This window comes from Larimichthys crocea, chromosome VI (genome assembly GCF_000972845.2).
Source record: "Larimichthys crocea isolate SSNF chromosome VI, L_crocea_2.0, whole genome shotgun sequence".
NCBI lineage: Eukaryota > Metazoa > Chordata > Actinopteri > Sciaenidae > Larimichthys > Larimichthys crocea.
This window is the reverse complement of record NC_040016.1, coordinates 19,036,822-19,052,520: the sequence shown is the minus strand read 5'-3', so window position 1 is coordinate 19,052,520 and position 15,699 is coordinate 19,036,822. Positions and strand designations below refer to the sequence as shown.

The following is a 15,699-nucleotide window of genomic DNA, read 5'->3' as shown; positions in this document are numbered from 1 at the left end:
TCTTCATTTCCCATACTGTGATGGCCCAGCTGTCTGTTTTTCATGTGGCACGTTAATGAGAAGAGCAGTGCAATAGCCAGACTGCTTGCTGCTCTAGTGGACCCATGGCCCCCGCTTTATTGATATGAGGCATGGGCCACAAATCACACTTCTACATGCACTCTGCACATCACATAATTGTGAAGAAGTGCCAGAAGTAATGTCATGTGTGATATTTATCAACATACACTGAAAGTAATAATGTGTGCGAACCATGTGTGTGTGTGTGTGCGTGTGTGTGTGTGTGTGTGTGTGGAGTGTCTTTCAGTGGGGATCCTGCACTCCAGCTAACCCCACTCAGTCCGCTTACTGTGGAATTCAACTCTGAAAACAGCTCACTCGCCGAATTACTACAAAGACCTCATTCACACACGCACGCACACACACACACACACACACACATTAACAATCTCACATGCACTCACAGAAACAGAGCGAGAGACAGTGTGAGAGAGAGAGAGAGAGAGAGAGAGAGAGAGGAAAGTATGTGCCTATATCATACTGTAGTGTAGTTGACGTGGCAGGTTGGTGAAAGCAAAGCTGCAGCGGCTGGAGCCTTAATATTATACAGATTCTGACAAAGCAACACTTGGGTTGTGCATTTGTGTGTGTGTGTGTGTGTGTGTGTGTGTGTGTGTGTGTGTGACTGACCTGCACAGGGCTCTGTTTGACCTCGTTGCTGCCAGGGGAGTTGAGTCCAGAGGCTTGCTGGAGGAGGAACTGTCTGGCTGCCTGAAGCGCCTATGAGGGAGAAACAGATATGATCAGATGTTCATCACACACACACATACACAGACTGTCAGATCATTATTTATTAAACAATAGCACAAATCATCATTTAAAAAAAAAAAAAAGCAGGTTTAAGTTAAGTTTCAGACGACACACACCCCATACTATCAGACTTTTTTTTTTTTTTCAATTTAGATTTTTTAAAAAAAGCACAGAAACACTCTCATGCTGACTCTTTGTACCCTTTCTCTTTGCCAAGCTGTCAGGTCTCATTTCCTCAACCTGAGACGTCCTCCTGGCACACGAACAGCACGCTCAAGTATGTATATCTTCACTGTGTGTGTGTGTGTGTGTCTCTCTGCGTGACTGAATTCATCCCAACTCATTCAAAACCTTCTCCAAACTCTGACCATCTCTTCTTTCCATTCTTTATTCCTCTGCCCTCCCTCCCTCCCTCCCTCCCTTCCTTTCACTCACTCTTCCACATCCCTTTTCCCCCCTCCTCCTCTTCCTCCACCTCTCCATCCGAGGAAGATGCAAAGTAGGTTTTCCACATCCTCTGAGGCAGAAGTGTGTCAGCATATCTCCATGTGTGTCACTTTGCGCTAGTGTTTGTGTGTCAGAGCGACGCAAGGAACCGTTTTCCCTGTCGTGACCTAGAGAGCTGTGACTAACCACCGCCCACCTCTTCATTCTTCCTCCTCTCCCCTTTCTGCCCTCCAGTGCTGACCATTCAAACCAGTGACACCATCTCACTCTCGCTCCGTCTTCACTCCTTCGCTCGAGTTGGTTGGCGAGTCATCCTCCTGATGCTACCTCAGCCGACCCTCCCACGGTCTGCCCCTCATATCATCTTTCTCTCCCCTCTCTCACCGTAATCACAATAAAAGCTGTATCAGTGTATTTCTTTCTCTGTTTTCTTGTGTTGCTTGTGTTAAAGACTCAACCTCTCCATCATCAAGACAAATCAGCCCCAGGGGAACGGGCATTTTTGTTGGAATGTCTGAACTGCTCCTAAAACAAAACAAGAAAACACCCATCTCAAAACACAAGAGCCGCCTTGCACTTACTGTAAGCGCAGAGTCACACACCCACACACACACACACACACACACACCCACACACACACACACACAACCTCATGACAGAGGGTTAGAGAGGGGAGACAGCAGGATGCACATTTGCTTCCTCTGACTCAAAGGGGAAAGGTTCCTTAGTAAATATTGATTTATGAAAGTCTGTGTGTGTGTGTGTGTGTGTGTGTGTGTGTGTGTGTGTGTGTGTGTGTGTGTGTGTGTGTGTGTGTGTGTGGGCTGCTGTATGTGTGAGGGTGTGTGTATGTGTGGACACCGCAAATTAACGGCCAAAATGAGGGATGTTCTTTACCATGGAAGCTCTTACTCAATCGCACAGCTCCAGAAATCTGTTCTACTGCGTCATTTCATAATTTCACAACTGCAGAAAAATCGTGAAGCTGTGAAACAAAGTGCAAGCGCACACATACTGTATACTGTCGCGCGTTTAATGAATTGTCACATTAGAAGCTCGGGCACATTAAGTAATGTTTAATTACAAAAACAGAGAGGGGAGATTAGAGGGAGACAGAAAGAGAGAGAAGTTCTCTGTGCAGTCAGACTGATGAAAACCATCTGTATCGAGCACACTTGCTACTTTTGCTGAGACCGCAATTAAAACACACACACACACACACACACGGACGTGGCTTTAGCCGTGCCTATACACACACTTGCACGTGCGCGCACACACATACATTTTAACACTTTAACAAAAATCTTGGGAACCCCCCTCCCATTTACTGGTTTGACCTCAGCATTAAAGCAGGCACAGACACACACACACATAGAAACACCAAACAAAACACACAAAAAAAACACAACCGCCCAGTTTGTTGGCATGTGGTGTGAATTACTCCTTGAACACCCTGTCTGCCCGAGAGTGAGTGTGTGTGTTTGTCTGTGTGTGTGTGTGTGCGTGCGTATGCGTGTGTGTTGGCAGGAGTTGGGGAGGCATGTCTGGCAACAATAAGGGACAATTCCACCCAAATTACCACCCTGATTACCACTATATTAAAGAGCCATTTATGGCTTTCATAAACGCTACAACCAAGCAGAGGTGATGCCTGTCTCCTCTCCTATGCCTGCATTTCAAGGATGTGGGTGTATTTGATACAGCTCATAACATAAAGACATAAACTAGCAACAAAGCATGTGATTCTCTAGACTTTTAGACCAAATCTGTCCCGTTCCCAGTTCAATCAAATGTGCCACTGTACAAAACTGCTGAAATAAGACGCTATAAAGATTTTTTAAAGCGTAATTTTAGGTAATAACCAGAAGGAAAAACTATTAGCTGGTAGGTGATACAGGGGTATTGATATACGGTATATAGAAATGTTTTTTTTTAAGTTATGTTCAATGCCTTAAATCATGTTTAACAGAAGTATAACACATGATTCCAGTGAAAGTTAACCTGTTGCAACTCGCCGTTCACTTAACTAGTGCGCGAGGCAAACAAAACCGCGGGTAACCATAGCAACTGTGCATCTATTTTACTTCACGTATCAATTAGGTCAGCGGTGACACTACAAACAAACCTTAAAAAGCGGACGGCTGTTAAAACACATCCTGTTCTTTTCCTTCGGTGAGGGCAGTGGTACAGTATAAGTGCGATAACACACTCTGAAATGTTCCAATATGGAAAAATAATGCACTGGGGCTGAGGAAATGTCTACAACTCCTTCATTCTCTCACATCGAGACATCTTCATGTGCTCCTAAACTGGTTCCTTTTAACATTTAACACACATCTCAAAGCTGCAGACTTGTTGGATTCGTCTCGTGTGTTTTCAATTAGTAAACCCGTATTAAATTGTCAGTTAGTTACTGAAGCAATGTAATTTAATTGACACACAGCCGCAAACACACCCACACACACACACACACACACACACACACACACACGTGAATACACCCGGAGCCAAACTCTCTCATATCTACATTGTCAGGAAGCACTCCTCTTTTTGACCCTTCTCTTTTATTTCTCCTCTTCACACTCACTCCTCGCCTTTTTCTCTCCGTGACCTGGGTGAGCTGTAGCATTGTAAAGCATGCCCCCTCCTCCTCCTCCTCCTCCACCTCCACCTCCACCCACCAGCTCCTCCTAGACTCCCCCCCCCTCCTCTTACCCCTCCAACCCCAACTCCCCACTCCCCCTGTGGCATTCTTGGGGGCGCACTGCACCTTTAAAGAAAATATGAGGGAGGCCTAAGAGGGAGGCCCAACAACAGAGTCTTTGTGCTGCCGCGGAGCGCACACACACATACACAAACACGCACGCACACATATACACACATCAGTGGTGTCAGACAGGTTTTATTAGAGTGAGAGAGGGAGGGAGGAGGAGGAGGAAGGGGAAGGAGGGGTGAGGAGGTCACTGCTCAGCTTGGAGGCCTGAGAGCACAGTATGAGTGTGTGTGTGTGTGAGCTCGGTGTGTGAGTTCTTCTGACTTGTCATCGCTCCCCTCTGTAAATCATCGCCTCTGACACAGCCTTTAATAACGGTGCATTTTTTAATTCAGCAGGGTCACTCACACACGAACACACACGCACACACACACATAAACACACACACACACACACACACACACAATAAAGGCTAGTTTCTCTCCTTAACAGGACTCCAAAAAATGGCTGACAACTTTGTTTCTTTTGTAAGGAGGAGACTTTGTGATGAAGTTAGATGATCAAATAGAAGAAAATGATAGAAGTGTACTTTTGCTACATGTGTATGATGATTTTGCAGTATGTGTGTGTGTGTGTGTGTGTGTGTGTGTGTGTGTGTGTGTACATGCTCATGTTCATTGCTGAGTTACGAGCTGGTATTCCGGATAAGAACCAAAAAGTAACAATCAACATGTTGCAAGGCCAGACCTCCTTAACTATATATGTGTGTGTGTGTGTGTGTGTGTGTGTGTGTGTGTGTGAGTATGGGTGAGTAAGGGTGAGTGTGTGTGTGTGTGTGTGTGCCTGTGCCTGGCTTAGGTTGCTAAAGCAAACAGGTCTGTGTGTGTGATGAATCTGGCCTCTAATCCGCCCAGCATGTTTGGGTGAGACAGGGAGAGAGAACGCAGGAATAAGCAAAGAAATCTAAACAGAGAGAGAGAGAGAGAGACGTAGCAAAGAAGGAGGGGGAGGCAGGGAGGGAACGAGGGAGAGAGGGAGAGAGAGAGGGAGACAGGTGGGTACCATATGTTGGAGTAGTCCGTCAGCACAGACTGAGGTCCATTGTTGACGGCCAAAACGAAACAAACCGGTCCCCCTCTCCTCCTCATCTCCCCCCCGTAGATAAACAGCCTCCGGGGCAGACAGTGGGCTGTCCTTGAGGGAGAAGGAGAAGGAAGAGGAGGAGGAGGAGGAGGGGAGGGAGTTAGGAAGGGCAAGGGGGAGGCAGGTGGTATCAGATTTCTTTGCTCTTAGATCAAGAAGAAGCAAGCACAAAAAGAAAAGGAGCGCAAGTGAGGGCGAGAAGCTCATTGTTTCATCACACACACACACACACACAACTAAACTAGGATAGTTTCAGACGTCGGACGCAACAGATCTCTCCAGCTCCGGACAAGTATCCCCCCTTCTCCGCCTTACTAGCTCAGCAGCCTGGGAAGAGAGGCTCGTGATGTGCCGCTTTCTCCATTCCTAAAACCCCCTTTTCTCCCCCCAGGAGAGGGTGAGAGATGGCGAGAGGAGGAGGAGGAGGAGGAGGAGGTAGATACAGGGTGAAGATGTAGAAAAAAGCTTGTCACACCCAGCTGCTCCTCTGCAGGCCTGCACGCTCTCTGATTTTGGATCAGTGAGAGAGACCGGGTTCAGAAAGGAGCGGTGGATCTTCTTCTTTTTTTTTCTCCACACTTACTTCCCCACTTTCTCTCCTTTCTGGAGTGCTGTCATTGAAGCTGAAAGCCAAGCTAAAGCTGTTTTTCGATGCTACCATCCTCCTGGGTCGCCCCTGTGATCCCCTAGTATCCGTTTGCACCGTGCCTCCTTACTCTGGCACCAGGAAACACCTCCAAACTCCAATAAACCCCCCTCTCTCCTACTTTAATTTACTTTCTCCCTTCTGGCTCTGGTCTTTGCTACTTCTCTACTAGATTTTCTGCCTCTAAATCTTTCTTATCTTTGCTTCCCTCTCTCTTTCTGTGGATGCTCAGAGGGAGATCACGATCAGAGAAGAAGATGAGACGAGGCTGAACAGATGTAACACAATCTACAAAGCATGTCAATTTGTTAAAAAAGGGACGATGATACCACAGTGCCACCCACTCACCTGCGTGTTCAAAAGCTATTTACACCGACATACAGAACACACTGTACACAAAGTCAGATTACTGGGGGGGAGGTGAGAGTTTGTGGGATTGCTATATGACTTTGGGGCATATATGAGTGAAGGCTTGGTTACAGCCGCGGTGGAATCTCACGAATCAAATGCATCACTGTCACTCACCACAAAAACCAGATTGCTTTCCCAGATCACTTCTACTTTCTTTCTCTCCGTCTATATCACCCGATCTGTCTCTTGCCTTCACTCTGCCTTCCCCGCATAATGTATAACTCGCAAAAAGTTTGGCTGGCATTTCTCCAAGTGCTCTGTCTTTCTTGTGCCCTGCACCCCCCCACCCCTCTCCTCTTGAGAAATCTGTTACCCATACCCTCATTCGCCACAGTAAATTCTGAGAGCAGATATGGGTTAGACGGAAGCCTAAAATAGATCGTCCAGGCCAATGGAAACCAAGCTTTGTGAATGCAGCTGTTGGCCTTATGAGGGGGGGACCCCTTTGCCTTCTCTAGACTGTCTGACAAAGACCCACTACCGCTGTCTGCAGCTGTGGGACCGGGATAGTTAGTTTAAAAGGTAAAAGCTGCGTTTAGGATTAGCACATCAATATTCAAGATATGGTTAGATTAGATTTGTAGCATGTGGCGTTTAAATAATAAAGATAACCACTTTGTACAGTTTTGTATGTTACCGTTTAAACTGACAGCCTTGCAGCTTGTTAAGGTTGTTAACAATGCACCGTCGGGGCCAAAGTCTGGAAGTTTTTATCCCAATCAAACATTACAGCAGCTGATGCTCATGCTTTCTACCAGAAGTTAAAAACAATAGGAAATCTGCAGGATTATGTCAGGGCAGGGAGGTAAGTTTAAGGAATACGTGAAGAATTTGTGGAATGTAAAATTGCCTAATTTGTTTATATAATTTAGTTTTTTTGGCCGAAATACATTGATTCAAGACGCATTTTATTTCTTTATAGTTAGTTTGTGTATATATTTGGAGTGATCAAGGGTTTCCAGGGGGTAAACATATAGGGGTAAGGGGCAGCCTGAGCCAAAGCCTGCTAAAGCCGTTCAATTTCACGGTGGGTTACAAATAAACTATGCCCTGCCAAGACTTTGCCCCTTTCCTCAGAGTCTTCCTCACGTACTCCTTCTCTTTTTCTGGTATTAATCAGGTCTTTCCGGCCTCCCTCCACCGGCTTTCCTGGCCATTTGTTTTCGCTCATAGCAATGTGGACTTCAAACCAGTTGCACACCAATATAAAGTGAGCTTAAACGGCATTGAAATACCTCAATCTGTTTAGGCTGCCGCCGAGCTGGAACTATCTGGGACACCTTCAGAAACGCCAGCCAGCCGCGATGCCGTTCATGCTATTTAATGTAATGTTTCCGCAATATAAAGGCACCGTTCGAGAGCTGAGGTTTTAAAACGGCTGAAGCAAGCTTCTCTGGGCCCAGACTGACCATTAAAAGAGAGGAAAGACCGCGCTCAAGAGCCAACGCAATAAAAACTCACAAACTCCAAAAGAACTTCAAAATATGCCGTAATGTTTGAAAAACCCTGGCTGATTTTAGATTTTTTTTTTTCACATCCTATTTTTCACAAAAGGGACCTGTTCTAAACTCCGGAGACCCTGCCGTTTTCCAGATGGTTCTCTTCAGTTCAGAACTGTTTTGTGAAAACGAGAAAACCTCTCCCCTTCAACTATGTCCCTAAACTCATCTAATGTTTCTATTGATTCACAGGGGTATACGCATAGTCATAAAAAGGAGCTGACTGAATACCCAGGACTGCTTTATATCATGACACAATTCATCATCATACACACACATTTCGAACACACACACACACACACACTAAAGAGATGTCAGCTTTTTTCTGTTAAGTGAAGGGAAAAGGGCATCGAGAGATAGACAATTAAGGATAATGATGAGGTGAGCAGGGACAGAAAGAGAGAGAGAGGAACTCCCTTCCTGAGAATATAAAAGCAGCTCCCTCTGTATTGTTGGCCTCATCTCAGTCCAGGCCGCTAATTGATGGCAAATAGCTCTACAGCAGTTTCCTTCCACACACACACACACACACACACACACACACACACACACAAATACACGTCATATATTATATACACATATGCAGTTTCCCTGCGGTTTTCAACACAGCTCGTTTGGCAAGAGAGGAAGGTCTCACTCCAGACAGACCCAGCCCACAGCGGAAAACACACACACACACACACACACACACACACACACACACACACACCCAAACACACAGCGTACCTTGTAATATTTAGCCCTCGTCTTGTATAAGGTAGGACAGTTAAATAATTTGGTCATGCTCCCGAGAAGATGAGGCCACTTCGGTGTTAGGTGTTAGCTGGGTGACCTCCAGATGTTTATGCCGATTCTCCCTGCCCGACCCGGAGCAACTCCTGAGAGGGGAGACTGTGCGAGGGCCAGCCCATGATGAGGATAGCACTAGCCTGGCAACCAGACCTCACATATGGAAACCGTTTAACTGTTATTATTAATATCCAAAAAAAAAAAAAAATCAAACTAATAACACATGCAAGACACTGCCAAGACTCAGCTCAGGAGACAGAGGGAAAACACATACATACACAAACAGAGACTGTCTGCCATGTGCACATGCATACACAGACACATACGCACATGAAGATAAATGTACACACACAAGACGCCTATTGGTTAAACAGAAAAACACGTTCCTAGTCAGTGGCCTGTAAAAGTATTAGCCTTGCCTGCCCGCTTCGAAGGGAATAAAACTCTTTCATGTCTCTGGTTCAGAGGGTTTTTACACCTGGCTGTGGCTGTGGCGATGGAGATGGACACACCCTTACACCCACCCTTACCACACACATGCACACACACACACACACAAACACCGGAAGTGGGCAGGAACAACAAAGGCTGGCTGCTGTACAAGAAGTTAAACTTCTAAACAAGCACAAAATCTTTAACTTCCCCAAATGAGAAGCAGGGGTGGGGTGTGTTCAGAAAAAGGGGAAATGGGGAAGTGTGTGCAAGCACTGGACTATGTTATTTCCTAACAAGGTCAATCCAACCAGATGTGAACGGGCACATTTTTAAATTGAAAGTAACTCAAAGTATGGTATATTTTTATCTCTATAATCACTTTTACAAGGAGAACAAAAAGATTTGTGGAAGTACAAACAAAAATAAACAATCTTAAAGCTTAAAGAAATTGTGAGTTTTGCTGGTTCAACTTTGACCTACTGTGTCTAATGTAGCTGCGTGCACGCAAAGCTTTTCACCTCTGTTGTCACAACCAGTAATTGATTGAGATAATAGAGTTAGGGCTTAACCTAATCTGATATCAATTCTAAAGCGATAAAGAAGGTGAGTCAAAATCTCATTATATAAAACAGATTTTTCTTTTAATTGAATGAGCATGAATTCAGAGCAGCACTTATGACATCTTAATTTTAGAAAGTTGGGTTACAACAGAGGAAAAAATGCTTCTAATTAAGTTTGGAGAAATTCCCAATTATTATATTACATTATTGAGATGAAGCAGCAAGAAGAAACAAAGTGCTACCTTACTTCATCTCAAATGAAGTTTCACCATACTTAGATGTTTTTCATATGATTTTAGTGATGGAGAACTTTACTGACACGACAACAAATGCATTCTGTCTGTCAGATTGGAAAAAAAAAACAGGCCGTCACACACTAACCCCAAAAACTGGAGAAGAAAGCAAAGAAGAGCTACATTCCTCTCCTCCTCCCTGTTGACTCTAATCTCTCCTTTAAAATGTCTCACACAAAGAACCAGCGCAGACTAGCTAATTAGCAACACTTTAGGCCTGTGCAGCTATTGTGTGCGTGGTGTGTGCGTGTGTGTGTGTGTGTGTTCATTGTGTGTACCCCGGGCTCTCGACTGTTTCCAGGGTAACTACTTGCCTAGCAGCCTTGTAAGGGTTGCACATTTAGTCTTTTACTCTTTACTTTCTCTCCATCCCCTCTCTGTGTCCATCTCTGTCGACAGAGTGAGGACTTAAAGAAAAGAGAGGAGACTCGGACCAAGAGGGATTTTCTGAGGCTCTCTCTTTTTTTTTAAGTGCCTTGCCCTTAATGAACTCTAAAAACACTGCATCTGAGCACATGTCAATTAAAACCAATTACAGCTGCTGCTTTCTGATAGAGAAAGCAATAGATGGTGAGCACTGGGAACACACACACACACACACACACACACACACAGTCACACTCCAGTGTCATTGACCAGGAGTGGTAATGAGGTCGTGCAGCTTTGCTCGCTGACCTACAACCTCTTAAAAAGGCTACAGTCGCCATGGCGATACCTTCTGAAGAGCGAGAGTCAACAATCGACTTTTTCACCCTGAGAAAAAACAGAAACTTCTTCATGAGGAGTGTCCGTCCCTGCTCGTGTGTGTGTGTGTGTGTGTGCGTTATGTACCTGACAGTGCAGCTCGGCCTACCCAGTGTGAGTGCTTTCAAACACTCCCATAGCAACCAAACCCAACCTAACCCCTTCAGGTGCCCAGGGATGTGTGTATAACACAGTCTCCACAACAGAGACAGGACAAACACACACACACACACCCCGACACACACACATCGACACACACACACTTCCTTCTTCTGTTGGTATCTTGTCTATTCTTGTCTCTGAGCCTCTTGGCTGGTTCGGTCAACCAACCGTGACTGCATCCATGCTGGCTGAGCTGGCCTGGTGGACCATGTCTACTGTTCGTCTACTCTTTATCCACAAGACTTGTAGCACGCTCCTTTGTAGACAATGAACTTTATCATCAAGTAGATATTACAGTTTCAGTCGAGTTATTGCGAGAATTCTGACGTCTGTCAGCCATGACTTCATAAACTTGTAAAACCACGGCTGGGCCTCATGAACATTACTCTGTAATTAGAGAGTGGAAGTGTATATGGAGGTCATGGAGCAGAGAAATACACAATGAAAGGAATCAAAAGGACATCAATAGTGAGAACAAAAATCTGCTCTCTAACTCTTCTCCAACAGTCAATGGCCTGGCCTGGAAAAAGCAGTAAAGAAATTTTATGGGCCCTCATAAATACAACATCTCAGCATCTCAGAATTAGGTCTCAACGTGTGAAAAAAATCACTGAATGAGAAATATGAGGAAGGGGACTCATGTGAAATACATTACTCACCATGAGATCTGCAGGTGTGTGTGTGTTTACATGTCTGGAGTGCAGGAATGCAAAAAAGTGTGTGTGATTAAATGTCTCAAATCCCCCCCCAAACAACTCTCAACAGTTCAGACAATGAATGGCTGTCTCAGACATAAATATTCAGCATGTAGTACATTATATCAAGCAGATTCATATATAGAGAGTTCAGCGGCGGGAAATAAAAGTCAAAGAAGACAGATAAAGGGAGATGCTGGTGCTTTTAAGACTCCTAGAGGAAGTTGCTGTTGTATGGGTCTCTTTGTATCGCCGCGGTAACAGCAGTGGGTGTTCTGTGACGCTAGGCAACCCAACTTTGCCCCCTCCTCTGTCTCAGCATGACCTCTAGTGACCTGTGAACTATACTGACCTCAAACATAAAGAGGAAGGCCTGGCCCAGACCAAGGGAAAGCTTTTAGGGGGTGACAGCACTCAGAGAGAGGGCTGGGACTGATTTACTGGCCCGCACACACGACAGACGGACGGACACATGCACACACACACACACACACATGCGGGTTATGCATGCAGACAAGACGGCAAAATGACAGACGCAGACACATATGGACTACAACCTGTCATGCAGATGCGCCGAACACGAGGATAATGTAATTAGATGAAATCCCGCCGTGCTAACAAATGGGAAAATGGGTCTGAAAATTTCTCGAGTCACCCCTTCACCTCCATCTCCTCTGCACTTCTGACCTGAAAATGAACCCTAGAGGAGAGCTGGAGGTCAAACAGGACATAACTGTCCCAGTGACCAACATTCACCTCCCATAATTTAGCCCAAAAAGACCCCTAGCAGCCAAAGCTGTGGGATTATGTGTGCGTCTCGAAACCTCCCCACCTCCATCCATACCGCCAGCAATTACTAAGTCTCGCCAATCTAACAGGAAGCCATACGTTATCTGAATCATCCAGCAGCTCTCATTGTCCCGTAACACACACACACACACACACACACACACACATACCAATCTCATACATCTGTCCGCAAAAGCACTCCCGGCATCAATACCAAAACGCACAGCCTCGCACATACACACAAAACAGCTATCTTTCATCAGTGTTTGTGTATATCTGAGATCTGTATCGGTTCCCCCTGATCTCCAGTCATCACTGTGGCTCCTTAATTACACCCTTCATTAACTCACATCAGCTCTGTGCATGTGTGTAACTGCCTGGGAGTGTGTGTGTGTGTATATATGAGAAAAACAAAGATTGTCAGTATGTGTGAGAGCATTTGAGGGAAAAAATAGATTATGACAAATGGGATTGGGGATCGAAGCTCCAAACCAATTTCTGAAACTGCCTTTTTCTCAACCAATGTTCCCTTTAAACCCTCGGGGAAGGGAGACCGCCACAATCTGCCTCTCACTTTCTGTTTTCAGGGCAATCGAGAGAGAAAAAGACAGAAAGGGGAAAACCCTCCCTGCCTGGCTTGGCTGAGTCGAGCGATGAGCGGCACTCCTAAGAGGAAACGGCACCTTTTTGTCACCATCCCTCTCTCTTTTCCTCTCCCCCGCCCTCCTACTTTCCCTTCTCTTTTCTCTTCCCGTCATCACCAACCATGACTACTACTGTAGCTGCTGGAACACCAGAAGCGATTAATTGATGGCGAGGGGGGGAAAAAAAAAGAAAAAAGGAGGAGACAGAACTGGGTGAGAATAGAGGCGAGAGGGGGAAATGACGGCGCTCAAAGTGTGGATTCACATCTGCAAAAAAAAACAAGGGGGGTTTGAGAGACGTAAAGAAAAGGAAAGAAATGAAGACACCTGGTTCTCGTCAGAGCACCCTCCACCCAGCCACACACACACACACACACACACTTTGAGGTTTGTTAGGATTTATCCTGCTTACATTTCTCCTCTGCTATGCATCATTTCATGTCTACACCCGTGCCCGGCACCTCAACAAAGTGCCATACACTCTCCACTGCACTCTCACTTTTCCACCTCTCCTTCCTCTGGTCCTATAACTCCGCTCTTTGTTTTCCCTCCCTCCCCGCTTCCTCCCTCTCTCCCTCCTCGATGATGGGGCAGTACTGGTGTTCGCCCCCTCTTCCCTTTCTTCCCTCTCTCTTCCCTCTCTCCTGCTCTGTTCTTTCTGGGGAGGCAGACAGGCCACATTCCACAGGGAGGCCCAGGCGCCCTTTTCTGACACGTCTCAGCGTTACACCCCTCCCTCATCCCTCTATTTCTCCTCTCCACCCCGCCACCACCCCCCCCCTCCAATGTGCTGCCTCTTTGCCCCTCCTTTTACCTCAATTCTCTCTCTGGCTGCATGTCCCATCTCCAACCCCAATCCCTCCTCACCGTTCACCCACTTCCTCATTTAGCTGCTGACCATCTACAGCATCTACCTGTGATCTATTTATGAGAGAGACAAAGATGGAGACAGACAGAAGACAGAGAGAAAGAGGCCAGTGGAGGGTTTTTTTTTTTTGACGGCTGGAGATGGCTGTGATTTCTCTCAGGTTCCCAAGGGGCCCAAGGAAAAGACGGCTTTGTGTTCTGACAACACCGTGCTGTCAGGAGTTCTGTGTGTGTGTCTTTTCTGCTCCGGTGCACACTGGCACTGGTGTTTAAGCACCAACACTAGTCTGCACTACACCTTCAGGTGAGATACTGAAGCGTGGAGGAGAAAGGAACAAGAGGAGGAGGAGGAGGAGGAGGAAGTATATTCAAGACTTTCAGGTTGAAGCAAGGGAGCAGGTTCTTATACAATGTTGTCAGGTAAGCAGTGTCAGTATAGGGGCTGTCTGTAACAGACAATATCGATTTCATGAGTGGTGGGTGCGAGCTAAAAATACAGTCTCACGGCATTACTTCAACAAAACTGGATTCAGTCGAGCGGCGTCACGGAACGAGGGACAAAAAAAAAAAAGTTTGAAATAATCCCTGATATTAAAGTTAAGACAAAATGAAATAAAGCGGGCAGAACCGGTCAACACGAAGACAAGAAAGACAATCTGTGTTACGAGGTGGATCATACTTCGCATATTTTAAAACTTTCAAGGCCTTGAATTTCAAGATGAATAAACGTAGATAGCCTTTCTTTCTTTTTTTTTTTTTGAATGAGATTAAACAAGTGAGAAAAGAAAGAGATGAATGAAGGAGAATCAGCTGGTTGTGATATGATAGCAGCCACTCTCCAGTGCTCACTGGCACAGAACTCCCATCTTATCCAAGCCGGGTGAGGGGGTAGAGGGACAGAGAGAGTGTGACGGCAACCAAAGGCTTGTAATACTGAGGAGAGATCACACACACACACACACACACATATATATATATATATAGAGAGAGAGAGACAGAGAGACAGACAGAGAGAGTAACTACCCTACTTTCACCATGGGGATGTAGAAAAAAGAAGACTACACTATTAAATTCATAAATTCTGCCGTCTTATTCTACAATGGATACTCCTCTATAATATACTACGATATACAGTACGTGTCAGTACAGAGGAAATCTATGGAGGAAATGAGCACAACACAAGAATCAATCATGTTGACTTTATCATACGCTTACTTACCACTCAACTGTACAGTAAAACTGCCAGGAACCAGCAAAAGGCCGCGGCGGCAGAAAGCACAACCAGAGCCAGAGTTGCAGAAAAATATCCGTAGTACAGGAAGGACACACCTCTGCCTCGTGACAACTCCAATCATTTCAATCTGCGCAAATTGAACTGAACAGAAAGCCCTAAATAGAGAATTGCTTCAATAAAACGTCCGTGTTATTTACCGCTAACGTGTGTGTGTGTGGATGTAACAGTTCTTGTGAGGTGAGGGTTGGGATCTGGAGGAAAGGTTGCGCTCGCCCTTTCATGGTCCACAGCGGGAAAAACAGAGGGAGAGAGAAGTACAGTGAGAGAGAGAGAGAGGAAGAGAAAAAGATGGAAAGAGAGAAGGGAGGTATGTTTGTGGTTGGTAACCCGCTCAAGAGAGGAAATACCAGTGTGTGAGCACACACATACACACACATATATATACACACACACACACACACACACACAGGTGCAAAAACATAGAGAGCGTCCGAGAGAATAAAGACCTGCTTTGTATGGACTACAGGTTTGGTGTTTATGCATGTGCATTTGTGCATGGCTGTGTGTGTGTGTGTGTCCTCGCATGAAGGTTGCTGAGGAAGCAGGGTGAGGATGCAGTCAGAGAAAGGAGGAGGGAGAGCAGAACAGGAGTGAAGGGCCCTGAGTGTTCTTCATTCACCTAAGGCTCCATCATTATAATTAGGGGGAATAATTTTAGCAGCGGGGAGGAAACCCTGATTTTTTTACATTTTTTTCCCCTCTGGGTTTCCTCGACTAGAAACTCAGCTGGTGTCGGAGAGCCTAGAACCCACACTGAC

General features: G+C 45.6%; 1 protein-coding gene across 6 annotated transcripts in view; it reads right to left on the bottom strand.

The window, feature by feature from the left end:
• Positions 1-15,699, bottom strand: part of foxp4 (forkhead box P4) — a 191,372-nt gene that overhangs the window by 41,116 nt on the left and 134,557 nt on the right. For 3 of the 6 annotated variants that reach the window (XM_027279839.1, XM_027279838.1, XM_027279841.1), the window contains exon 3: positions 691-780. In XM_027279839.1, the coding sequence (XP_027135640.1) occupies positions 691-780 (90 nt within the window). Of the gene's footprint in view, positions 1-690; positions 781-1,010; positions 1,160-1,245; positions 1,830-14,866; positions 14,888-15,699 lie in introns of those variants that run through there. The other 3 variants (XM_027279843.1, XM_027279840.1, XM_027279842.1) reach the window with 3 other exon arrangements.